The sequence below is a fragment of the Euwallacea similis genome, chromosome 2, assembly GCF_039881205.1.
Source record: "Euwallacea similis isolate ESF13 chromosome 2, ESF131.1, whole genome shotgun sequence".
NCBI classification, from domain to species: Eukaryota; Metazoa; Arthropoda; class Insecta; order Coleoptera; family Curculionidae; genus Euwallacea; species Euwallacea similis.
Window position 1 is genome coordinate 6,710,125 of NC_089610.1, and position 25,205 is coordinate 6,735,329.

Below are 25,205 nucleotides of genomic sequence, written 5' to 3' on the forward strand. Positions count from 1 at the left end.
AGAAATTTTTAATTAACGCGGATAAAGGTATTACCGATTTAAATTGATACTAAATTAGTTACTTTAACTTTTTGAACAATTTAACGTTTTCTTCTATGCATATATCAAATCCCATTTATCTGACCCAAATAGAGAATCCACACATTATAATTAATATATCACGAAAATGTATATTTTCTTACACCACTCTCTAGCCAAAAAAAAAACAAGGTAATAGACTATTACGCAACTAACAATAGGTTCTCAATTCTCAATAGACTTTTTTGGACGAATGCTCAAAACTGTACACGTTTATGTGTACACATTTTTAGAACAACGCTCTTTATTCTAAAACCTATTCAAAACTGCGTAAAAAAAACGAATATTTTAATGTTTTTAAATCGCTTTTATATTTAACTATGAGTTTGAACTTGCTTTTTTGGAATATCTAGATAGATCTACTCAAAAGTACATACTTAAGACGCTTAGCACATAAAACGGCAATTCAAAAGAATAATAAATCGAAACTAAAACAAACATATCTTTCCAAAACGCAAACTAAAACTGACATGGCCACCTTATATGAGAAAAAGAGAAAAAGAATTATCGAACGTCTAACTGTATTATAATTTCAACAAATGATACAAAATAGGATTTCCTTACTGCAGAAGTTAAAAAACATTAATCTGAAATTAGCTAAAATTTTATACGATAAACTTCACGAGTACGTAGCATAAAACCAGCTGTGAAGCCGATTATTAATAAAATAAAAAAGGGAAACATAGTCACATGCAAGTAACAAAATATCAGAACCAACATTACTGAAGGTAAATTAGTTAACTAATCGTGACTGAATACTGCCTGATGAGTAAAGAATTACTACGCTACTGTTGGTTTTTGTATAGGTTTACAATACTAACGAGTAAAAGGTCTAGGCAAGTTTTTATTAATGGTTACGGGGTTGCCACACAAGATTGTACACCCCTCTTGACTATTTTATTTGAACTCTATGGTGAAAAAAAAAGGAAAAACAATTGAACATCATCGTTTCGAGGTATTGCTAAAATTTACTTTTTTTTAATAGGACACCCTGTATATTATGATTTCTATAGATGGTGCGTTTCATTCTACTTTCAAATATATACGGTTTAATATTATATCTTATAGTTTTATCGCAAATAAAGAATTTCTGTATTATAAGAATACCGAAAAATTTATGCGAATATATGGAATACAAATTCTTCATTGGCTTTTTTCAATTTTACAGTAGTTTTCATCCCAACGTGTCCTATTTAGGGAAACACATGTTCCAGTATGCGATGTGCAATTGTTTTTTCAACAACATAAAGTTTTTAAGAGAGTTCTATACAACTTTTGCATTTGACCCTTTTTTCATTAAAAAATTAAGAGGGGGGGGGGGGGGGGTGTACATTTTTGCGAGAATACCCTGAACAGCTCTGTAAAAATATTTCGAAAATGGCTAATATCCATGATACTGAATATAATGGCAATGGCAATTAAAGTGAAAACAGAAAAATACCCTTTCCACAATATTGTTTCCGTGATCTATCCTACTACGAATAAGTAACGATTCATTTTTAAGAGCTGGTTCTTCAATGTTCTCCTAAACTACACGTGAAGTAACTTGTTAAAGAAAACCATCATTTAAAGTGCCTCTATCAATTGCGAAGGCGTGTCATATAGCTGTCCTTCAGCTCTTGGTTAGTCATTAACTGATAGCTGTCGCTCGCTAACTGGACATTGAAGAACCGGACTTTTAGTAGATTAGGACTACTAATATTATTACAAAGAAAATTATTTTGAATTTCTACCTCACACCTAGATTAATGGTGCCACTTTACTCAATATTTATTTTGGACATGTCATGTAATTTAGAGCTAGAGCTGATTATTTCGAAAACGACGAGGTGTATTAGCGAATTTAATCACAGGTATAGCTTCTCAACTTGACGAGTTGTAAGAGTTACCTTAATTCTTGAACATTAAAGCTAGAAGTTATCAATAACTAATCTTAAAACTGACAATAATAATTGTAAATTTGCTGTTTGATGGAGATATTTAGTTTGGACTTTGATTGAATTGAAAAGTTTTTTAGCTTAAAATCTTTAGCTACCAACATTTGGAAGTCTGTATAATTCTAATGGGTAAAACTGGAATCGACATATTATCGGGTAACGGCCATCGAGAATAACATTTGTTCCTAGATGACTAAGGTACACAGCCTCTACATTAAATTCATATAAAATATTAGGATACAGGAAAAGACACCAACTATTCGATTCGCTACTTAATTAATAATTATTCAATTATTCGTCTTGCGGCTAAATCTATTATTGGGTTTACTTGCTTACATGCTGCGAAAATACAACCTAGAAGAACATCAAAACTTTCAAAGAAACGTTACCATTCAGACATACAACATTAATTTGTCAAATACCTAGATTTAGATTATAGGCGCAAATTTACGATTTATTATAAATTATTATAAATAAAAATTTGACTCACTCAATTTTGATCGTTATAATTCTAAGGGGCGCTTCATATTGAACGCTAAATCAATATTCTGGACACATTTGTAAGCATATTATTATCAGAATCTTTTTTTTTGTAAATTGACAATAAATTCTTTGTGGTCCAAACTACATATTTTAAATGCGGCTTAAATTTTATGGATTTAGTGAGATGAGGGATTCAATAAATTGTTATTTCTCTCCAAATGATATTAAGGTAATTTTCATTTCTTCAACTATTTCTGAGCCCTGATATTATTGTAACATGTGAGAGCGAGAATGCATTCTTTGGCGGCGTTGAGCTTCTCTGGCAATATTGCCAGAACATTAATATTTTGCTTAACTTAACCAAGAAACTTGACCAAGAAAATAAATTCCATGGAAATTATGAAATAAAGGCACTTCATTGATTAGTTTCTTGGTTTCCATGGAAATTATTTTCGAGATAAATCCTACGAGTAAGAGAGGTTCGTGTAAAACCGCCGCTCACAATGTATTTAGGACGACTCTAAAAAGTGTTGACATTTTTTATACATATATTGTTTGGTATATTTACAAACAGTTTTCTGAATAATTAATTGATGTGTTTATGGCCCTAGGGACAAAACACCACTTCTCCCTATTCTATTTTAGGCTGTATGCCTAACGCATTATAAACGTTAAAATTTGAAAATAATCTGAACTAGTTCTAAAATTGGTAAAATCGTTTAATCCATAGCCAATTCCTACATTTCTTATTGAAATATGTAGGTGTACCAAAAATTGTTCAATTTGTTATACAGGGTAATCCAAATTGAATACTTTTAAACGGGAAGTCCTATTTTTAGCCGACATAGACGAAGTTCTGCAAAGTTCTAATGATTAATTGTTCTCCAGTAATCATCAGAATATCGTCAAATATTGTTTTCGAACAAAAATGAACACACCCCTTAGAAATAAGAAATCCACTTAATTTCCTATCAATTTGTTTATATCTAAAGCAAATACACCCTCGTACCGATGATCTCAAATCAATTCAGAAGTTCAATTACAGTGGCGACTAGTGGTCATTCCGACTGTAACGTTATTTAAGCAAAATCAGAAAAAACATAATATTTATTCACGTCTTGTCACAAGAAAATAAGCTCCCAACAAAACGAAAAATTGTGACAATTTTGATAAACAGAAGTATTTTTGTGATTTTTGTTTAAATTTCCTACTATGTTTTCCGGTAAAAGCGCAAAATTTTGTATTATTTATATTTAATATAGATAACAAAGAATCTAAAGGTTTACTTTCAATAAAGCAATTTTATGCCATCAATTTTTTTACAAATTTCGTAGCGTTTATTTCTCGATATTTTTTATCGTATATGAAGCAATCGCTTACAAAAAATACACTTTAAGCATGAGTTGGAAGCAATATTTTTTCCCCTATCTTAAACTTTGCTATTTGTTAGTTTTTCTAACTTCAATAATAAACTCCATATGGGCCTGTCAAAATATAAGCCTTTCTGAGACGTTTACCATAGTTCTTTTAGTTTAGATTACTAAAAATCAAATTCGGGGCATTCCAGGAATAGATCTGACATCATCGATACACGATGGACCTTAATACCCAATAAGACCTTAACCACCTACCTAACATATTCCTCTCTAGGTAGATAATAGAGCAAAAATATCACTTAAACCTGGTGGTTTTCTTTGGCTTCCAACGAATAGTTATTCTTTAAATCGCTAGGCTCATTTGCGGACGTTTCCTTTATTGAAGTTTCGGACGATGTCCGTTCCCGAATGAACCTCCTGTATCGCTTGGTCATCGGAATTATTACCAGCATCATTCCTGAGATTGCGATGAACAAGCCTGCCAAGTAGAATGACATGTGGTAGGTCCCAGTTATATCGTACAGCCATCCTAAACAAAATCAATCGTTTTTTTATTCATGTGATCCTCACAGGCGACAACTAACTAAAATTTCATGATACATCTAAAGGAATCTCTTCCAAGAGTTCTTGCAAATGATTTTGCAAAAAAAGAACTGATAAATTGTTTAAAAAAGCTCTCTTACTATGCGATATTTATTATAGTATGTTTGATTTAGTCGACTTCTTTTGAGGTGGTTAATCACCTCTCAAAAATAAAATAAAAAGGCTTCGAATACCCTGTATTCCTTGTGACCATAAATTCATCATGACCCCATTAAAAAGCTAGCTTTAGAGGAGAAACTCGACTGGAAAGCTGCCAAAACTCCATCATGTAACACTTTTATTGTTTTTAGTTGTAGCAAAATAAATTCATAAACAACCTTAATATGCCTCATATTAATTAGTGTTGCTTAGTAATGGTGCAGCAAAATCCATTTCCCAAAACCCAACACTTTTTGACGCTATGACCATTTATAACGTCAGCGTGTTTTTTGGCACAAACGCAGCGCAATGCGGCTCCAAAATCGATAAGTTTATCATAAAGAAATCATAATGTTCTCACCTCCTATTGGCGGACCAATTAAATTTGCAAATCCCTGTACCAGCAACAGCAAACCGTAAGCATTGGTAAACCTGTCTAACGTAATGAGTTCCACTAAAATCACACACGTTAAAGAATAGTTTGCGGCAATAAGGAACCCAAAACCCCCAGAAATCAGACATAAAAGGTAGTAGTCCGAAATGAGAGGGATTAAAGCTATAACACCACCGCAAAGTCCCATACAAATTGCATAGATAATGCTGGCATTGGCCCACGATCTGTCTCCAGCCCATCCCAAGATAATCTACAAACCAAAAAAATACGATGAAACTCTTGAAAACATTTTTTCAGAATACTAAATTCACAAGGAACGTAAGAAAATTAAGAAAAATTTGTTTTTTCTGCTCAGATAAAAGAAATTCCTTACCTCACCAACCATATTGATAATCCCAATAATAGAAATGAGTATTGAAGCATCTTTCTCGGAGTATCCTAGCTTACTAGCATTGTCTGTTAAGTACACATAAGGCACGTCGTACCACGTATACAACAGGAAGTTGGACAACGCGAACACCAAGTACTTGGGGTCGGCGAAATGGGAAAAATCGAACATGTCCACTAACAGATCCCAGAAGTCCCACAATCCTGCGAACCACTGGACCTTTTCTCGGGCTATGGTGGTCATAGAATTCCTGTAGATGTCGGGACATGAACTGGCCCGAAGTCGGTATCTCTTCAAATTTAGCATGGCGCCTCTATAGGTCACTGAGAGCCTGAAAAATACACGAAATGCCACAGAAACATTCGTACAATTGAATATAGTCCGCAGCATGGAAAGTTGTTAGACTCACCTGTGAATCCTGAGATCTTTAAGAAAAGCTGCTCCCGGAAGCTTCCTTAGTGGTGCCTTATGAGTGGGTGACGTTGGAGATGTCGGACTTCGTTTTACCCACCAAGTTTCATCCTTCGGCGAAACCGCCGTTGGTGGTGATAGCTGGGTTGTAGTATTAGCATGCTTGACCGAAGAACCTGCATCATTAAGACGTCCCGAGTCGCTGAAACTCCTCGATGGTACCAGGAGATTCGGATAGTTTGCCAATAAAATATTATACATGTTCTTGTTACTGGCTAACAACTCCAAGACTTCAGCAGGAATTTTCTCGCCATCTCTTATATATGTTGGCAAATGAACCACTGAATTGCACAATCTATGATTTTGCAGATCAAACTCATTTTCTTCATTATTTTCTACTATCGGTTGCAGAACACTGGCTGTGCAAGTACCAGTGCTTATAGAAAATGAGTCTGTAGACATAAGCCTATTCTTTCGCTTCATATGTCTGTTCTTCTTCCTCTCTTTAGCAAGATTTTTTAATTTCTCAGATGTCCAAGGTAAATCTCTCATGAGGCAACCACATACCACCATGTTTAAAAACAGACCTGCCAAAATCAGGGTGGTACCTCTCCATCCATATTCTTGTAAAAGGGCTTGAATAAGCGGGGCAAATATAAACGTGCCTATGCCGCTGCCGCAAACGGCTAATCCTGTGGCAGAAGATCTCTTCTTATCAAAGTAATAAGCAACTATAACAACTGATGCCACGTAGCATAAACTCAGGCCAAAACCTGCTAATACTCCAAAGGTAATGCAAAGAACTACCATGCTATTCGCTTGTGAACTAATGATGAACCCTATAGACGCTAAGAGAGCTCCAAAAATGGTGACTTTTCTACATCCATATCTATCTGTCAAGAAGCTGGCAATTGGGCCAGATAGTAATGGCATAGCCATAAACAAACCTCCCACCCAAGCAGTGGTACCTCGATTTTCTCCAAAATAATTTAAAAATTCTACAAATATTACACCGAAACTAAAAGTTATCCCGTCTGCTATAAGATTGACCATGAAAGAGGCGGCGACAACTACCCAACCCCATCCACCATCCGGAGGTCGGGCTTCTGCAATTTCGAGAGACTCACTCGAAGATGAACTAGATGATGAAGAACTAGACTCATCCGAAGATGGAAGACTCGGCGGAGGTGGCTCCTTTTTAATTGAGTTATCACTGTCTTTATGGTTGAACTGTACATGCAATACTGGTTTCTCTTCCGCCGAAGGCATGATCAATGAGGGGTTCAATAGTCGTTCGGATTCGCCTGAATCAAACAGAGGATTCACTTTGATCTTAGGCTTAACCTTAGCGTTCTTTTCGTTGAGATATAGCTCCAAATTATTCTTCTTATTAGACTTCCCATTACGACCAGCATTCTTGCCAACACCATCACCCACTACGGCGCCATTACACAAAGAATGAGAACTACTTTTTTCTGAAACGAGTAAACAACTCTCACTTATTTCGTTAATATCGTTTTCGCGTTTGGCTGGGGAAGCGTTAGTGTCCACACTTTGGGCCATTCTTGTAGATCTCTGGAAAACTGTCTGCGTAACAACGCCAGACGATAAACTGTACGACTATAACCTTTCATACGTGTGGTAGACAGTGGTTTTTGCCAGAGGCGGTTTGATGATTTGGCGCGTGTTGCCATGCGGGTCTAGCGATGGACACTGAGGCTGAAAACTTCGCTGAAACAACGGAAAACGAATCACTCTAAATATATGGTAATTTACTTACTCAATTATACATATTTCCGGTATACTGGAAATGCGCCATATTCAACAACTCTCGTGCGGCAATCTGCTCTCTTATCAAATTTCCAATTTAATATACAAGGTTTTTCTGAACGTAGTACCATAAATTCAGCCACGCATTCTAGGACCCAAAACATGATGAAAATTTCATATAAACCTATATCGAAAGACGCTTCGTTTTCAAAATACAGGGTATGAAAAGTTAGTTTATGATTATGGTTTTTTATAAATATTTTTGAAACCAATCGAGATTAAGTAAAGAAATTTTATACTTTATTGTAACTTTTTGTGCTCTTTCTGAATTTTTAAAAGGAAATTGCCACATTTTAGCAGGGTTGAGTAGCACTGGTGGAGGGGGGGGGGGTAGTGCTTAGAAGGTGCCTATACTTTTTTGTACTTTATTTTATTGGCGATTTATAAGAAGATTTATAAAAAAAAATATTAAATTTGAAAAGTTTTATATAAAAAACGTACTCTTGTTGAAAGTCCAAATATTGAACAGTTTTCGAGAAAATTCAGATTTAATAAATCGGTGGATGGTACGATTCATAAACATCAACTTTAAAACTGCGTTGGCTTTGAAATGAAACTGGAAAATGTATTTTTTATGTATAAATCTTCAAATTTAATATCTTTCTTATAACATCACCAAAAAAATAAAATACAAAACACTATAAGCACTACCCCCCCCCCCCCCCCAGCAGTGATACTCTCCCCTGCTAACATGTGGCAATTTCCTTTTAAAAATTCAGAAAGAGCACAAAAAGTTACAATAAAGTATAAAATTTCTTTGCTTAATCTCGGATAGTTTCGAAAATATTTATAAAAAACCATAATCATAAAGTAACTTTTCACACCCTGTATTTTGAAAACGAAGCGTCTTTCGATATAGGTTTATATGAAGTTTTCGTCATGTTTTGAAACCTAGAATATGTGGCTGAATTTATTGTACTACGTTCAGAAAGACCTTGTATTGTAACTATTAAATCAAAACAAGGACCTTTAGATAGGTTTTGTTTCGTCACACTTATCGCAAAAATTTAAATAATATGTGATAAACTTTTCAATTATTAAATAACTTCATTCTTCATTCACATAGACTCGTATTGTAGGTCATCGACTTAGCATTAGAGTAATAACAAATTTAATTATTTAAAGTAAAAATATATCTATGTAAAAGACTTACACACTCAACTTATCCTAATCTAAGTAAAAAAAGTATTTTGTTATTAGTCAGTAAGATACGTTTAGGCCTTATTTTCTTCTGAAGGTGCATTGGAATTTTGATATATTACTCTGGTATAAATTATGGATAAACAATAGTTTTAATACTATACAGATCATTTGTTAAGCCGGATTTAAAATGCCAAAGGAAAGTTTCTTACATTTCCAAAACGCCTCAATAAATTTCAAGTACATCACTTTCAACCTGAACTGGGTACCTTCATGGTTCCATTTATAAGCGCGGTATATTTTCTGATATTCAGTTTCGTTAACAACCAAACATTTCAAAAGGCTGATCTAATTAGCATGTGTCCGTAAAGTTTAATGGAATCAAAGATTTATTTTCTGCGAGAAATGGAAATTTGCAAGCAAATCTGCTTAGCGGTTATTTCACTGGTTGCAATTGATTATTACAAATAGATATAAATTGAAATTGAGCAAAAATAAAACAGATAGTTGAAGAAATTGAACAGAAGAAGTCTACATATAAAATCAATGGATACAAAAAAACTTACCCATTTATAGACGAACTGATTGTCATATTGTCGGACACATGATAAACAGACAAACTGGTACCCTTTTAGTTGATCCTTTTTGAATATTTGAAAGTAAAAAAGCAACTTACCCTAGTTTTTTAATAGTACTTCAATGACTTGTATTGCTTTCAGCCAGCTTTTCTTTAACTATTTCACATGCTTCTACTGTTACCATAAATTTTTTGGCATCGTCTTCAGTCCAGCAGCCCTCAGCAGCATCAACCCCTGGGCTGGTAAATTCAGGTAACTTTGTTCCTATTTTTACTATGTTATCTTTAATTAGGTGATATAATATCGAATTACTTCAAACTGCTTTTAACAGTTTGTCTTTTTTTATCCCGAGTTTAATTTGCCATTAAGGTTTATCAGTTTTATAGCAAATTAAATTTTGCACTTTTTTATTTTTCCTTTCTCTAAAGCCATCATGCGAACAAAAGATCACAAGAACGCTAATTTTCTAATCCCGATTTAAAAAATTATCAGATTGTCGATAAACTTTGTTCCAGTTGCTGTATTAGCTTTACTTGACACCGAACAATGAATAGGTAACATTGATCGGTCTAATGTTCTATCATAACCAGAATCCTCTCTAAATGAAACTATTTTTCGCATGTAGGACTGGCTTGATCCAGAAGATCACCCCACAAAGGATTGAAAGCGTTTTGAATCAAAGCGAAATATCTAAAATTATCCAAATATCAAACACAAAAATAAACATTAAACAATAATTATTGCTAGACAAATAATACTCGGTTGAATGCCAACTAAGCTTTGGCATTATTTTATCTTGGGAGTCGAACATTTTGCTAACAATGGCAAGGGTTATCTAAAAATATAAATAAGATGTATCAGTATTGTTCTCGTAAAAAAATTGACCGTGTAATATAATACAATCTGAGATAGTAAATAAGTAGTACTTCAATTGATGAATCCTTCGCCGTTTTATCAACTAATGTATCTGCGCACAGGATACCTAAGTACGTACTTACAAAAATCTTCACTACGTCACTCGGCTACTCATACTAACTGGTTCTCAAGCTACGACCACACCACTTCAACTAAAACCTTACCTCCTTGTCCATTCCCAACATACTATTGCGGAATTATTTTGGTCAAGTCATTAAGCAGAAGCCGCGAATGGCTAAATGAGTGCGTAGGTTTAACTGATTAATTATATTTTATGAGGCTAATTTTATTTACTAACAGTTAGTGTAATACCTCAATTGTTACCGCCACAAGATTGAAGGAAGAGGCAAATGTCGAGCCATTTACGATTATCACATTAAGTAATGAGTATTATTAACGCAAAAAAAATAATAAATATCGGTATTTGATCATTTTAGAAAAAGAAAATTTACAGGTGTTGATTGGTAGTGATTCTGCATTTACAGTATAAACCCACATAACATGTATAGTTACGGTTCCAAAAGACGGTGTTCCTAACTGTAATTAACACCATATAAAATAAATTTTACGATATCTTACTGTGCCTCCAAACCCCATTCTAAACACTGCTTTTGAGATAAATATCCCTAACTTCGTATAAACCAGGGCGCCCCGACGTCGCCCCGTATTTCTGATGCAAAATTTATCGATAGTTTTATACATATAACTGTCTACAGATTCTTATACTTTCGTTATTCTTTGTAGTGTTTGTATTACACAAAACAGATTCATGTGTAAATGGTTCCTTGTTGAAAATATCTTATAGTTTTACTTAATATTTTTACCATTAAATAATATTTAACAGTTTTATTCAGGTTACACCCTACAACTTTTTATTAGTTTGCGGCATATTTTTTGGCTTCCCTTAAAGGTGACAGTTTACGAAAATACAGATACACTTTCCTTACTACTGCGTTACCAAATTTCATTTGATTTACGAAATGCGTATTGACAAATGTTTTCGTACATTGCTCTGGTGGGAGATATTTCATGTGCTATCGATTATTAATTCCTTTCGTTTGCTTCGTTATGTCTTCGAGCAGTATTTACTACATATCTCATGTTGCACGTGCTACAACTCATGCATCTCTTGTGTGCAATTTACTTGTGCCCTGGAATCTATCAAACCCCAAAAACCCAACAATAATAATATTCAAATATCAATCAATATAAATTTAATTTTTTTTAACAATTCAGTAATACCTAATTCAATAATTATGCAAAGAAACGGGGATTTGAAAACATTTTGGCTGTAATATAAATACAAACACTGCACTTGATTTTCAATTCCAGTGTTTGCTTATCAAATTAAATAAATATTGTAGAGCATGAAAACTACTTCAACTAACAATATGGAATAGAGATAAACCGACTGTAAGACACATAATGGGTTAAACACATGGAATATTGATTTAGATTACTTACCACTTCTATAGACATTGTCCAAGAGGAAACTGAAAAATCCAAGGAACCTCTACCGAGAACAAACCCGCTAATTGAGATGCCCTGTATAAAAATCGAGCTTCGAACAAATCTTTTCTTCTTAAAATTGATAGCCTACCGCATCTTCTTGTCTACATATTATTAAGTGATTCAACAAATTATTTACATCAAATAAAGATCAAGACCCTGCGTCAAATCGAAAGTACTACAAAGGACATAAAGATACAGTTCATAGGTTTATATTGGACAACAAAAGACTATTTTAGTAAAGGCAATTTTTATTGTCAATTTCGCGCAACTCGTTACGATGTCAATGTAGGTAATACGTACTGACACAGATTATATTTTCACGTTTAACTTAGCTCAACGAAATTTTTTCTAAACATTTGAAGAGGTGAAGGTTATAAAAGGATTCGATAATATTTATACCATTTTGACTTTAATATATTATCGAATTAACATATATTTTTGTAATAAAATTCACTAATCATTTAGCCATAATAGGCACGAATTCGGACAGAATTACAACTGTGCAGCAGTTCTGACATAATTGGGTTAAAAACAAAGTAGATAGATATTTATTTATTGAGTAAAGTAATAATTGAGAAGAAATTCTTTACCAATGTTATTATTAAATTTTCCTCAACTAAAAAGACATAAATACTATATATATGTATATATATATACAGTATGTCCACAGATAGAGGGCCCAAGAGGACAAATGGACAAAAAATGTCGTTTTTCGACAAAAGATCGTTCTTGATAAAAGTCTCTGCTTCTCGAAAAAATACGATTTAGGAAGATAACTTTGAACTTTTTTATACAGGGTGTCCAAAAAGTACGAACACATGAAATACTATCAAGAATAAACTAGCTTTATTTCTCATTTTGGAGCAAAATGGTAATTAAAAAACAAATTTCCAATCTTATCCAAAGTTTAGATACAAAATTTCACTATTCCAAAATAGTTTATAAGTAATTCAAAATAAAAGTTAGTAGATATTACTTATTCAAACACACCTCCCCCGTATTCGACGCATTTCTCAAACTGCTGTCTAATGTGATTATAACTTCTTCTTATCTCCTCGAGTGAAATCATTTGAACTGACTCTAAAATTCTCTGTTTTAAAATGTCAATATTATTATCAATGGGTTGCTGAAACGTTAATTGCTTCAAACGGCCCCAAAGATATGTGTCAGAAATAGTGAGGTCAGGACTTCTTGCAGGCCACAAAAAATTATTTTTCAAAACGAGATTATTAATTAATATTGTGACATTTGTTGTCATGCTTGTTGCAAATACGTGAAATGAGGTGAAAAAGGTAAAATTAGAAATTGGTTGAATTTTAAAAGAAAAATAAAACATGGAATACTCAGTTAAAATTTTGTCTGTAAACTTTGGATAGGATTTGAAATCTGTTTTTTATTTACCATTTTGCTCCAAAATGAGAAATAAAGGTAGTTTACTCTTGATAATATTTCATGTGTTCGACGTTTTTGGGCACCCTGTATAAAAAAGTTCAAAAGTATCTTCGTAAATCGTATTTTTTCGAGAAGCAGAAACTTTTATCAAGAATGACTTTTTGTCGAAAGACGACATTTTTTGTTCATTTGTCCTCTTGGGCCCTCTATCTGTGGATATACTGTATACATAAAGTACAGTTATGGAAACGCATTTTGTCTACGTTATTATATGTTTATTTTCTACGCTTCTCACCACAATAAATACCTACTTAAATCTTCTTATAGGAAATGGGGTTAAGTTCGTTATCACTATGGATAATTACATTTGTCGAAGATTAGATAATTTCCAGTCAATTCCACCCGACAACAATATCTTTTCCCTTCATTATCAACAGAACATAATTAAAAAATATTGAACACGACATCGTGTCTAAATAAGCTTTAATTATATCTTTATCTAAAATACTACAAATGAAACAGATATTGCTGAAAAATGTTCCTAAATAGACAAAGACATTAAAAACAATTAAGTGCATTAAGGAATTGGTAATGATTTGTTTTATCTGCATGCAGATATTTGTAGTAGATGGATGAAAGTTGAAACCTGAACTGCCTTTTTAACTTTCAAGAAAAGCTGTAGTATTTATTTTCATTACGAACCGGCTTCGAAATATCACAGAAAAATTAAAAAATTATTTACCTAAATGTATAGACATGATGACAAAAACTGTTCCAATGGGGTATTGTAAATTTCAGTACAACCCCACTAAATTACACTATTTGAGCGCGCACAATTTGTCCAAACCTTTAATACTACCACTTAATAATAATTTGAAAACCCGTACTTTAAGTTCTTAAGAACTGTTAACAAAAATGTCCAAGCAGCCGACGATCAAACAACATTCGCGGACCCAAACGAACCAAAAGATGCTGTACGAATAATAATTCAAAAGGACGATTTAAGTTCCAAATAGTCTTTTGTGCTACTATTTACTATCAAAATCCATTGGTTGACTTTGATAACGCAGTAGTACGGGGTGAGATACGAAAAGTGGTGTAGTATCACACGCGTGCATATTTTTCACGAACTGGATCTTATTGTATTGTAACGTTAATCAGGGTAATTTGTGTTGGCATTTAGCGCAGGTCCGAGACGCTGATAACTCATATTATCCAAAATAGTGTTTATCAAAAATGAGTAAAAACGAGATATTAACGTAACTATAAATTATAATAGTTACGATTAGTGCAATGTGTTAATTAATTCTTTTGCAATGCACTACCTAGCAATTGATGTGAATCGAGCAATTCTTGAAAGGAAGACAGCATTTATTTCAAGTTCAGTTTCATTCAAAACTAATTTAAACGAGAATACGGTCAAATTTTGTCCAGAACTTTTTCTTATTTTTTTCTGTTCCCTTCTTAATTTTCATCCTTTGTTGCAACACGTCCTTCACATATCTGGTCCGATACAAAGAGGTAGTGTCAGACTGGGTCGCATACTTCGTATTCTTTATCAAGGGTCTGGCGTCTGATCCAAGTGGAATACTGGCATTAAGCACAAAGACTTAGAAATCTCGATAAAATCAGAATAAGTTTGCAATATGTTTTATTTTGATGTCAGCTTCGTATTGCACTATTAAAGTTACGTTGTAATATTAGGTCATGTAGTATGAAATGAGTAGAATTGAATTGAAACTTTAGTCATTTTTTTTTTCATATGAAATGTTTTTATTGTCAATCGAAATATGCACCACCATTATCAATACACTTCTGCCATTTAACGGGAAGTTCATTGATTCCCCTGCTGTAAAAGCCTGCAGGCCGGGAGTCGATAAACTCTTGGAAGGCAGCTTTGACAGCCTCGTCGGAGTTGAATATTTTCCCTACCAAGAAGTTACCCAAATTTTGAAAGAAGTGGTAATCAGTGGGTGCTAAGTCGGGTGAATACGGTGGATGACGAAGAGTTTCCAATTCCAACTCCTGTAGCTTGGCCAAGGTGACTTGTGCGGTGTGTGGCCGAGCGTTGTCGTGCAACAATAGCGGTGCGCTTCGATTGACTAATCTTGGCTGCTTAACCGTCAGTTGCCTCATCGTTTCGGTCAGTTGTCGGCAGTAGACATCAGCCGTAATCGATTCACCAGGTTTCATGAAGCTGTGATGGATGACACCTGCGTTGGACCACCAAACGGACACCATAAGCTTCTTTTGATGAAGATTTTTTTTCGCACAATGTTTTGGTGGTTCATCTTGATCCAACCACTGCGATGAACGTCTGGTATTGTCATATAGGATCCATTTCTCATCACAAGTAACAATCCGATTCAAAAATGGATCGTTATTATACCGGCACAACAAAGAACAACAAAGAACAAGCTTCGAGACGTCGTTCTTTCTGTATGTTGCTCAACTCATGCGGTACCCACTTGTCCAGCTTTTTCACCTTACCAATTTCAGCCAAATGAGTCAATATTGTTTTTTTGGTTACACTGAATATTAACGATAATTCGCTTGCACTTTGACGTGGATTCGCTTCCACCACGGCTTTCAGATAATCGTTATCCACTTGAGTTTCAGGTCGTCCACGTGGTTCATTTGTTAGGTCAAAATTGCCAGAACGAATTTTCATGAACCAACGAGATACTGTTTGCTGTGAAGTGACTTCAGTACCAAACACATCATTAATATTGCGAGCCGTCTGAGCTGTTGTGGTTCCACGGTGGAATTCATATTTCATTAACACACGAATTTCACTATTTTGCATGGCTGCACAAAAATGTTTATAAAAATAAAAGTTTTCAATAATTTTTAACACTTTAAACTCTGATCGAAAGAGGAAGAATGTGCCTTTTCCACATAAAAAAGTCAAGTCCAAATATAGATTTAGAGTGAAGTTATTCGCAGTTGAATGTGGCATTTCGAGAATCTACTCATTTCATACTACACGACCTAATAAAAGCTTGTGATCGCATTATGTTTGTACATGTATCATATTATGTAAAAATCTCATTTAAGACGACAGGAAATATCGCTTCAACAGTGAACATAATACCACCTCTATTCCTAATATCATGAAATAAATAGTGGCTTTTCTAAAATCAACCAACGTCATGATTCCATGTTTTGATTTTTTTGCCAGAATAAAGGGGATCATTAAAAAACATCTCAAGTAGAATTAAAATGACGGAGGTACGTCTTGAATAAATGTATTGATAAATCTGTTATCAGTCAAATGCTTTATAGTAAATAACACAGTAATTAACGCCTTACGTGTCCGAAGCGCAATAGGTACCTCCCCCTGTCTTGAAATTTTCAGGTAATTTTCGAAATTTTTAATATGTCGTTTTTATCATATATTGATCCTTGATACCTCAACTGAAGTCTTGAAACCTTAGCAAAGCATTTTAGAAACTTTCATTTCACAGCACTTTCAAAATCGCAAAAAGTACATGCTAATATGACCCCATATCTCAAAAAATAAAAAATATGTTGCAAATCCGTTTGTGTAGGATTACAGAACGCATCTAAATGATTAATTTGAGCAATTTTTTTATACAATTGCTCCATGTGTTCCCGGGATATCAACGTCTAAGGTTAATAAGAAAACAAAATTAGAAAAAAGTTGGTATTCATAACAGAGTTTATATTAAAGTCATTAGACATTACACATGTAAATACCTATTTTACAACTTTCACCAGAAAGATTTTTAAAATAATAACGTTTGTCATCAACATCCAAATTAAATTAAGAATTAAGTATTCAGATCTCAGGCTTATCAAGAGATATACAAATATTTACTTGTCACAAAATCTTATCTTGAAATATGCCACTATCTCTACTAAAGGAACCAAAGATCACTTAATTTCCAGAAGTACTGCTTCCACTCTCCTCACCATCACTACTCTCTTCCTCATCAACAGATGAGCTATCCTCTCCCTCACTCTTGTCTTTAGCAGCCTTCTTCTTTGCCATGATTTCCTTGAATTGAAGCACTGTTATTTTCTTTGGCAAAATATCCCTCAAGAAATTGTATTTGTCATTTCTGTGCACTATATTAGCCAATGATTTATAATCCAATCTTTTCCCAAAATGTGTTTCCACATATCCCTCTTCTGTAAGAGTCCTAATAAACAATTCTGCAGCCTTTGACATGATAACCGAAGATTCTTTGCTTACATTCTCAACATCTGAAGAGCTTTTCATTATTGTATTCACCCTCCCAACTGGGAGGTTGACAAATTTTGAGGAAGATCTTCTGTCATCCATTGTCTGTGCTATATGAATTATTTATTTACTGCAAGGTTCTTCGTTGTCTGTTGTTTCTGCAGAAGTAGAAAACAAATAAAAACATAAAAACATAAAAACAAAATAAACCTAACATAAATAATGCAAATCACTTCGTGTGATGGAAACAAAGAAGTTTGTAAAATTAGCAATTAAAAAATTGAATCACATATTAATGCAAATTAGTCTAGGTGTATCAATATCTGGAAAGTAGTGAATACCTTTGGAAGAGTGAGGGAAGTTTGTCTATTAAACCTATCAAAATTATCTTATAAGATTGGCAGTATAAAAAGGAGCACAAATAAAACAGATTACAATTAATTAACAATAAAGAAGTTCCTAAGATAAATAAGTGTTTTAATGTTTGATCTGGGTAGTGACCTGCAATTAATTAGGAAAACCACTTTTAAAATTAATTATAATTCTATGCTTTTAAAACCAGAAATTATGCTACAAAATATATGCAGTTTGGGAAATGATTCCCTTCATATGATGAAGGGTGAAGAATAACTTGTCTGAATTTAATTGAGACTCCTTGGGACTTATATTAAATACATACCTTGAAATTCACAAAAAACGCTGCTAAAAAACAGCAACCATCGTAGTAATAACGTGGGGAAGAACGGATCGATGTTGATGCAGGCAGCTACACAAAAGGTTTCGCGTAAAGGAAGAACAATTGTCCAAAAGAAAATTTTCTGGCAGGTGTTCACTAATCAATAAAGGTAAAGGACCTGTTTCTAATTTTTGTATTCACGAAATCACTATAAAAATTTGCTTTAGCAGAACGAAAAATGAAAAAGTAAATAAAAGACAACTTCTGAAGGCCCTTTAAATAGATACTGGAAAAGTGGAAATGGAAAGGAAAACCTTGAAATGTTTTTCGACTTGCCGATTTTGCGCAAAATAACCTAACCTGTCTGAAGTTTGAAAAACTGACAGTCATCAAAGCATCTCCTTCTGACACGCAACATTATAGGAAAATATGGCAATGTTCTGGTTTATATCACCAATCAGTATTTTATACCCAACTTTTTTAAGAACAGAAATCTACTATTTCGCATATGTAAACTGTAATTGTTTGCGTATAACAGATTGGACAGCTTTGTTATTTCATCTTCTAAGATCTTCGAAAATACTAATTCTCATAGAACAACTTCGCTTAAAAGTCGATTATAAGTCTTCCTATACCCGACTTACTTTATAGTTTGAAATATAGGAAGCTAGAACCAATATGTCCTAAGTCAATGTCACGCTAAAAGTCAAAATTTGTTTATTAATTGGCGCCCATATATTTTGAGAATTTTATAAATGTTTGTTTCATTTTTACTTATCATAATTTTTTTTCAAGTAATTTAGGTTCAGGATTGTGTCATAATTCTATTGTTCTATGTGCTACTATGGACCTGTCATAACGTTTAAAACTATGGTACTTAAACATCTCAATTTGCCTTCTTCCTGAATCCTTGACAGTATGAAAGATATTACCTCCTACTTCTCGAGTCCTTCAAAAACCATAAACCCAAGCAGCCTCACAAATTTTAGTCCGTCAGTCGCCTCCCAGGAACCTATTCAACCCATCAACCCATCAACGTTAGAAATTGAAACAAAAGTAATTTCAAATTCAGAGTTGAGAACAGATGATTTGACAGAGAAGGGAACTCAACGAAAAATTAAAAAAAAGAAAAACAGTCTGAAGTTTTCGGATCCAAAAGCGAAAAATGTCGCAAAATTACATTCAAGTAGGTTGAATTTAATATCTCATAATACAAGTGGCATAATAACAATCAGTCAAGAAAGCGACAGTTCAACTCTCGAAAGCTTAAGTTCTACTGGTGATGGAAATGGAACACTTGAAGGTACATCAAATCTTGGATCACAGGCAGAGGCAGTTAATACATTTGCCAAGGTGAGTTTTTAGGGTTTGGTTTATGCAACAGTTGTGGATACAATCAATATATAAGGCACTTATTTATTCATATCAATTAAGGTACAGGACACATTCCAAAATTTGCCATAATCAAGCTAGAGATGTAAGTGGCAAATATGTATGGTCAAAGCTTAATAAAAATTGGAAATATTAGTAATACATTATTAAAAATGACTTAAGAAATTAGATAAGATTGATATATGGGATAATTCAATCAGAAGCAAAAAAGTCATATGAATATGAGTTCAAAAATATTTAGTTGTAGAGGAAATGTGAAAACTAAGTACTGTACCGTCCTAGGTTTTTTAAATTAACTCTATCTCATAAGAAAGCAGTCTTTTTAGTTGTGGATTTTGTTTACTTTTATTTACAACATTTATCTTTTAGGAAAATTTAGACAATCATCCTTTAATTACAAAGAACAATTTGGAAGAACTAGATGAATCTAAATTTACTCCAAAAATAAATGCATTTCAGTTTTTAATGAACAGTCGAAATAATATAATTGGTTCCAACTCTGAAGGCAAACCTTTTAACAAATTGGAAAACGCTCCCACAGAAGAAAAGAGTAAGTTAAAAGCAAGAAAAAGCTTATTTGAAGATTGGGCTAATGAAAAAGGGGCTTCGAAACGCTTGAGAGATGATGAGGACATTGAGCAATGCATTAATCAAAAACTGGAAAAAAGAGCCAAGAGACTAAAAAAACTGTTACATGCCGAAAAATTACAGACTGAAAAGAAGAAAGTTTCAAAATCCAAAAGAAATACTAGGGAGATCAGTTCATCAACATCAGAGTGTATTGTTAATGATGTTTTAAGTAATTTAAAAGGTAACATAGAATCTAAAGAAATGGTAGATGAAGATGCTCAAGATACTGTAATATCAAAGGTGGAATCTTCAAAAAAGAAGCAGAGAGATAGTAATTTACTTAACTTTCACAGAGTTATTGATAACACAGATAAGGAAGATATTATTGAAATTTACCAAGAACCTCAATTGCATATAAAAGAAGTCATTAAAATTAAAATGTTTACTCCCCAATGTAAGAAGAAGGAGTCCTCTTTAATGAGGAAAAGGAAATTATGTAATACTTCAGATGTGATTAATGATAATTGTGAAAAAAGTGAACTTAAAGGGTTAATATCAAAATATGAAAACAACCCACAGAGTCAACCATCCTTAAATGATTCTTTAGAAGATTTTTGCCCTGTGGAAAGTGACTGTTTGAAAATGAACATTAATAGCAAGGAAACAAAGCAAAGCAAGAAAAATGTGGATAAAGAAAGGCAACATAATTTTAAAAAAAATAGCAATGTTAGCAAAAAGAAACAAAAGGATTCCACTGATGAATTGCCTAAACCTGCAAAAAGAAAAAAGTTGGTTAAAAATGTACTTACTGGAGTTGATTCAGTAAATAATTCATCCATTCCAACTCAAAATAAATTTCTTTGTACTGAAAAAGCACAAGAAACATTTTTTGAAAAAGGAGATGAAGACACTATTAATGTACATGTCAATAAAATAAAAGAAATTGATGTATCAAGTATTAGAAGAACGTTAAGAAAACGCGAAGATATTAATTATAGAGAAGTGGCAGGTGATTTAAAGAATATCTCACACCGGACCAAAAAATATAAGCATAACAATGAGCTTCCTTCCAGGAAAAAATCTAGGAAATCTAATAAAGATAACTCAATAGAAAAAATTGAGTTATCATCAGATGATTCAGATTCAATATGTGATATAGGAGTGATGAAAACAACTCCCAAGATGGCACCCGTTTTTTTAAAGGCAACGCCGAAACCAAAGATTACTAACCAGGTCATTGAGGCAAGAAAGAAATTTTTGATGAGCGGAATTCCTGATTCGTTGAAAAAAACTGTAGAAAGGCGTAAAAGGTGAGTGAGCTTTGCTGTAGGTGTTACTGGATATTTTATATTATTTATTTTTGAAATAGAATTCATTATTTCAATTTTCTTACATATTTTAGGATAGAAGAAAAAGATTTTGATACTTTCCCTCTTATCAGCCATGTACAACAGAAGTGTGACAACCCATATTGGAGCCTTCCAGAACCAACATTAAATTATAAAGAAATCTCAACATTGCAAATAAGCACCAAACATCAGAATTATGAAAATTTGGTAATTCGCAACATCCCTTATGAAATAAATTTAACCACTGAAATGAAGAAAGTCAAACACTTGAAGAGTTTTCTCTACAAAATCAAGACGCAAAATCCAAATTATCCAGTTTATAAGGTTTTTAAGCATGTATATGAGAAAAGTGGGAAGTCCCTAGTTCACAATAATACCAACAGTAAAAAAAATCTTAAAAGGCATTTGAAAAAATTGGAAAGAAAAAGTGAGGTAAAAGAAAATGATGGAGGGGCAAGTGTGGTTTCAAAGAATCACGAGATGTGGCCAGAGAAGTATAAGCCTAAAAGTACGCAGGAGATAATAGGAAATTATCACAGTGTTCAGGAACTGAAGAAATGGTTAGAAATGTGGAAAAATTACAGTCAGGAAATCAATGCAAAGTCAAGAAAAGGGGTCAGTGGTACTAGCGAGTCCGAGTTTGAGACCAGTGACTGTGATAGCAGGTGAGAAAGCATGTATGCGTGAGGTGATTATTATACATTTTACCCCATTTTCATCTAAAACTAATGTTGGGAAACAAGTAATTTTTTGGTAGCGAGTGGGATTTTGCAAAATAAGTAACTCGGCATCCTGCAATATGACACAAATCAACATAAACTAGAGTCATATCGCGAGACTTCACACTTCTCGCCCAAAACAATACATTTTCTAATTAATTACATAATCTTTTTTTATCGGTTGGTTGGGTATTTAAATTAGAGCATTCATTTAATAGTGTAAATTTTCCCAAATTTGATCGAAGTTGTCTTTTTTGTCCTTTACCAAATACCAATAGCGATCTTCAAAATTTTCACTGCACCTTCAGTACCATACTTCAATAAACATTCTTTCGTCAAAATTGGTTGATTAAAGTTAAAAAAATCATGAACTACTAATATTTTTTTGTTTAGAGATAGCTCTAGGCTGCCTGGCAATACTATGATACTTTACGGCCCCAACGGAAGCGGAAAAACTAGTGCTGTTTACGCCACCGCCTATGAGTTAAAACTGAATGTTTTGGAGCTTAATGCCTCAACTAAAAGAACAGGTGTGTATGTTTTATCATTCTTCTAAACAGGTCTTTTTTATAAAATGAAAATTTTATTTCATGCTAAACACAGCATTAGTTGTTTCACACATTGGATTTTTTACAATATTTATGAGTAGAAATTAATAATGCAAGAATTCTTAATGAATATTTAATTGCCATCAGAAATAAGAACTTTTGTTTTATTATTTAAATGGTGCTCTGACATGTAGGTAAAAAGCTACTTCAAGAACTTCAAGAAGCCACCCAATCGCATCAAGTCAGAAAAAGCGAAAGTCCTACCTTGTCAAAATTCATAAACTCGTCGACATCCATAAACGTCGAACTAAAAACAACGAACAAACCCAACGAAAAGAATGACAAATTATCCCTAAAAGGCAGTAAAAAAATGTGTATATTACTCATAGAAGACATCGACTTAATCTTCGAACAAGATGAAGGATTCTTATCCTCGCTTTGTCAACTAATAATGACAAGCAAAAGACCAATAATTTTAACTACAACAGACAACTCAGCTCCTCATGTCCAAAAGTTTATCAGCCAATACGAATGCGTATCCTTCCAACGTTTATCCATGCATTGTTTGGCCGTTTGGTTGCAAATAGTGTGCTTGGTAGAAGGAATGTTAGTGGATAAAAGGCATCTTGGAAATTTATTGGAATATAACAAGGGAGATATTAGGAAAACTTTATTAGAAGTACAGTTTTGGTGTCAAAGCGGAGGTCAGCGGGACAAATGCAGAGTATTTCCAATTAAAACGGATATGAGCGGGTCAGTTGTGGATTGTGATTTAGAAGCTATAGATGATGAATTACAGGTAAATTATGATGAAACATGAGGTTAGATTTTTTATTAATGTGAATTTTCATGCTTGAAGGTGGAAATCAAAGAAGATGAGTGTGATAACGCCGAATATTTCACGCACAAAAACTGCCTTGGCAGCTTTGAGATATTTCGAGTCAACAAAGAATTCTGTTTACCAGAGAAAATAGATTTAGGCACCATTTGGTGGAACCTCCCCAATATTATGAACTCCCAAAGCAATGCCTCTGAACGCCTTAAGAGACAAAAAGGACTTCCATTTAAAAAAGCAAAGTACATACCCGAAAGCAGCAGCGAAGCTAATAGGCTGAAACTAAAATCAGCTATGCAAATCTATGATTCACTAATCATGTCTGATTGCCTACTAAAAAATACGGGAATGCATCATTCAAATGAGCCTGTTATCCAAAGTTGGCATTTTGATGTTTTAAATTCTATAGAATTATCTGAAAGGAAAGAAGACTATGTCACATTGCAAGATAGTTTGAGTGAAGATATTTCACATAATTTGTTAAATGGTTGTATAGAGAGTTATGAGAAAATAGAGGGTACGAGTAATGGTATAAATATGTCTCTTCCTGATGCCTGTGAAAGAAGGTAAAATTTCAAAACGTTCAAAGACGTATGTAGTAAAGTTTTTAATTAATTTAAAATTTTTAGAGATTTTTTTGGAGTTTATGAATACTTTCATATTAATTTCTTATGACTTAAAAAATATAAATTGCCAAAAAATAATGAGTTAAGGAAACCTTAACTTGAAACGGGCTATTTTTACTTACAGTGCAAATATGAAATTGGTTTTAAAAAAATACCATAAAATTTATATTTTTTGCCAAAACTTAACTCAATTTTGATAATAAAGTTTTCTTACATATTCGAATAAAGGGAATTATTTAAGACTGACGAAATTTGTATTTTTAGATGGCGTGCCAATATACATCTTTGCGAGCACTATCTCAAAGAATCGTTGCCGATATCAAACATTTTAGAAAGGAAATCCGTGTCTTTAGATTATTTGCCAGCACTCCGAGAAATAACCAGACTTGAAGAGAAACGAGCGGATTCGAATACTAAGAGGCAAAATAGATTTAGACACTATTTTAAAGAATTAAGTTTAGATTTTAACCCGACTGCTTGTAAATTAGCCTGTACTATTTTAAATTTGAGTTGTAATTGAATCAGAAATAAGAAGTGTTATTGCTCAAAATGATTTTATACACTACAAGCTTTAAGAGACTTATTGAGGATATTGAATAATTATAAAGTACATTTTCTCGCCTTTTTTCTAAAACAAATAGCAGCTGAATAATGGTATTGTATATAGCTCATTATTTAGCGATTTAATAAGTCACAACGTGGTCATCTCCATTGCTTTTTTATTTATGGTTTCTATTAAAATAAATATCAAATAAAACGACGTCGATGATGTTATGATTCCATAGTAATTAGGGAAGCTATGATTAGAGATTTTATGTGTACAATCCATAGCCCTCCTATAAGATTTAATTTAATCAATAAAGGCAAAAAGATGCTAAGCAGCGGAAATTAATATAACTGCATTTTCTCATTTGATATTTTAATGTATTAATGCTAATTTACACTCAATAATATAACAAATCCCTTGTCCAATGCCATTTTTTTTCCCGTTAAATTAAAACTAGTTTAATTCATATAGACACTAAAAAGATATTTAATGTAGGAAAAGTAATTACAAAACAATGAAATGACACAATGTTGAACCTCAGTCCTCAAATAAATTATTTAAG

The 25,205-nt window shown here is 33.2% G+C and overlaps 3 protein-coding genes across 7 annotated transcripts; 1 reads left to right on the top strand and 2 right to left on the bottom strand.

Moving 5' to 3' along the window:
• Positions 1 to 385: 385 nt before the first annotated feature.
• On the bottom strand, positions 386 to 18,437 carry LOC136417953 (monocarboxylate transporter 12-like). Of its 5 annotated transcripts, XM_066403838.1 has the most exons (7): positions 18,061 to 18,437; positions 7,435 to 7,538; positions 7,307 to 7,382; positions 5,806 to 7,243; positions 5,382 to 5,727; positions 4,976 to 5,258; positions 386 to 4,402 (listed from the first exon to the last, which is right to left on the bottom strand). In XM_066403838.1, exons 3-7 carry the CDS (start codon positions 7,368 to 7,370, stop codon positions 4,173 to 4,175), a joined length of 2,361 nt encoding a protein of 786 aa, XP_066259935.1. In that variant the 5' UTR covers positions 7,371 to 7,382; positions 7,435 to 7,538; positions 18,061 to 18,437; the 3' UTR covers positions 386 to 4,172. The 5 variants fall into 5 exon arrangements, with proteins under 5 accessions (XP_066259935.1, XP_066259918.1, XP_066259926.1 ...); XM_066403821.1 differs by having other exon boundaries at positions 5,806 to 7,382; XM_066403829.1 differs by having other exon boundaries at positions 7,307 to 7,538.
• On the bottom strand, positions 17,076 to 17,483 carry Chrac-16 (chromatin accessibility complex protein 1). The gene has a single exon (XM_066405679.1). It carries the CDS (start codon positions 17,481 to 17,483, stop codon positions 17,076 to 17,078), a length of 408 nt encoding a protein of 135 aa, XP_066261776.1.
• A 538-nt stretch (positions 18,438 to 18,975) lies between the features above and the next one.
• On the top strand, positions 18,976 to 24,882 carry elg1 (enhanced level of genomic instability 1). Its single transcript, XM_066405680.1, has 7 exons — positions 18,976 to 19,410; positions 19,819 to 21,329; positions 21,422 to 22,033; positions 22,481 to 22,617; positions 22,830 to 23,434; positions 23,495 to 24,036; positions 24,361 to 24,882. The coding sequence occupies exons 1-7, from the start codon at positions 18,976 to 18,978 to the stop codon at positions 24,614 to 24,616; spliced, it is 4,098 nt and encodes a 1,365-aa protein (XP_066261777.1). The 3' UTR covers positions 24,617 to 24,882.
• Positions 24,883 to 25,205: the final 323 nt, after the last annotated feature.

Excerpts from the sequence above, each read along its gene's own strand:
- LOC136417953 (XM_066403821.1), bottom strand. The coding sequence starts at position 7,370 with ATGGCCCAAAGTGTGGACACTAACGCTTCCCCAGCCAAACGCGAAAAC. Across the intron at positions 5,728-5,805 it reads AAAGATCTCAGGATTCACAG|GCTCTCAGTGACCTATAGAG; the intron begins GTGAGTCTAACA and ends TGTATTTTTCAG. Across the intron at positions 5,259-5,381 it reads TTATCAATATGGTTGGTGAG|ATTATCTTGGGATGGGCTGG; the intron begins GTAAGGAATTTC and ends TTTGGTTTGTAG.
- Chrac-16 (XM_066405679.1), bottom strand. The coding sequence starts at position 17,483 with ATGGATGACAGAAGATCTTCCTCAAAATTTGTCAACCTCCCAGTTGGG.
- elg1 (XM_066405680.1), top strand. The coding sequence starts at position 18,976 with ATGAAAGATATTACCTCCTACTTCTCGAGTCCTTCAAAAACCATAAAC. Across the intron at positions 21,330-21,421 it reads ACTGTAGAAAGGCGTAAAAG|GATAGAAGAAAAAGATTTTG; the intron begins GTGAGTGAGCTT and ends TACATATTTTAG. Across the intron at positions 23,435-23,494 it reads CTATAGATGATGAATTACAG|GTGGAAATCAAAGAAGATGA; the intron begins GTAAATTATGAT and ends TCATGCTTGAAG.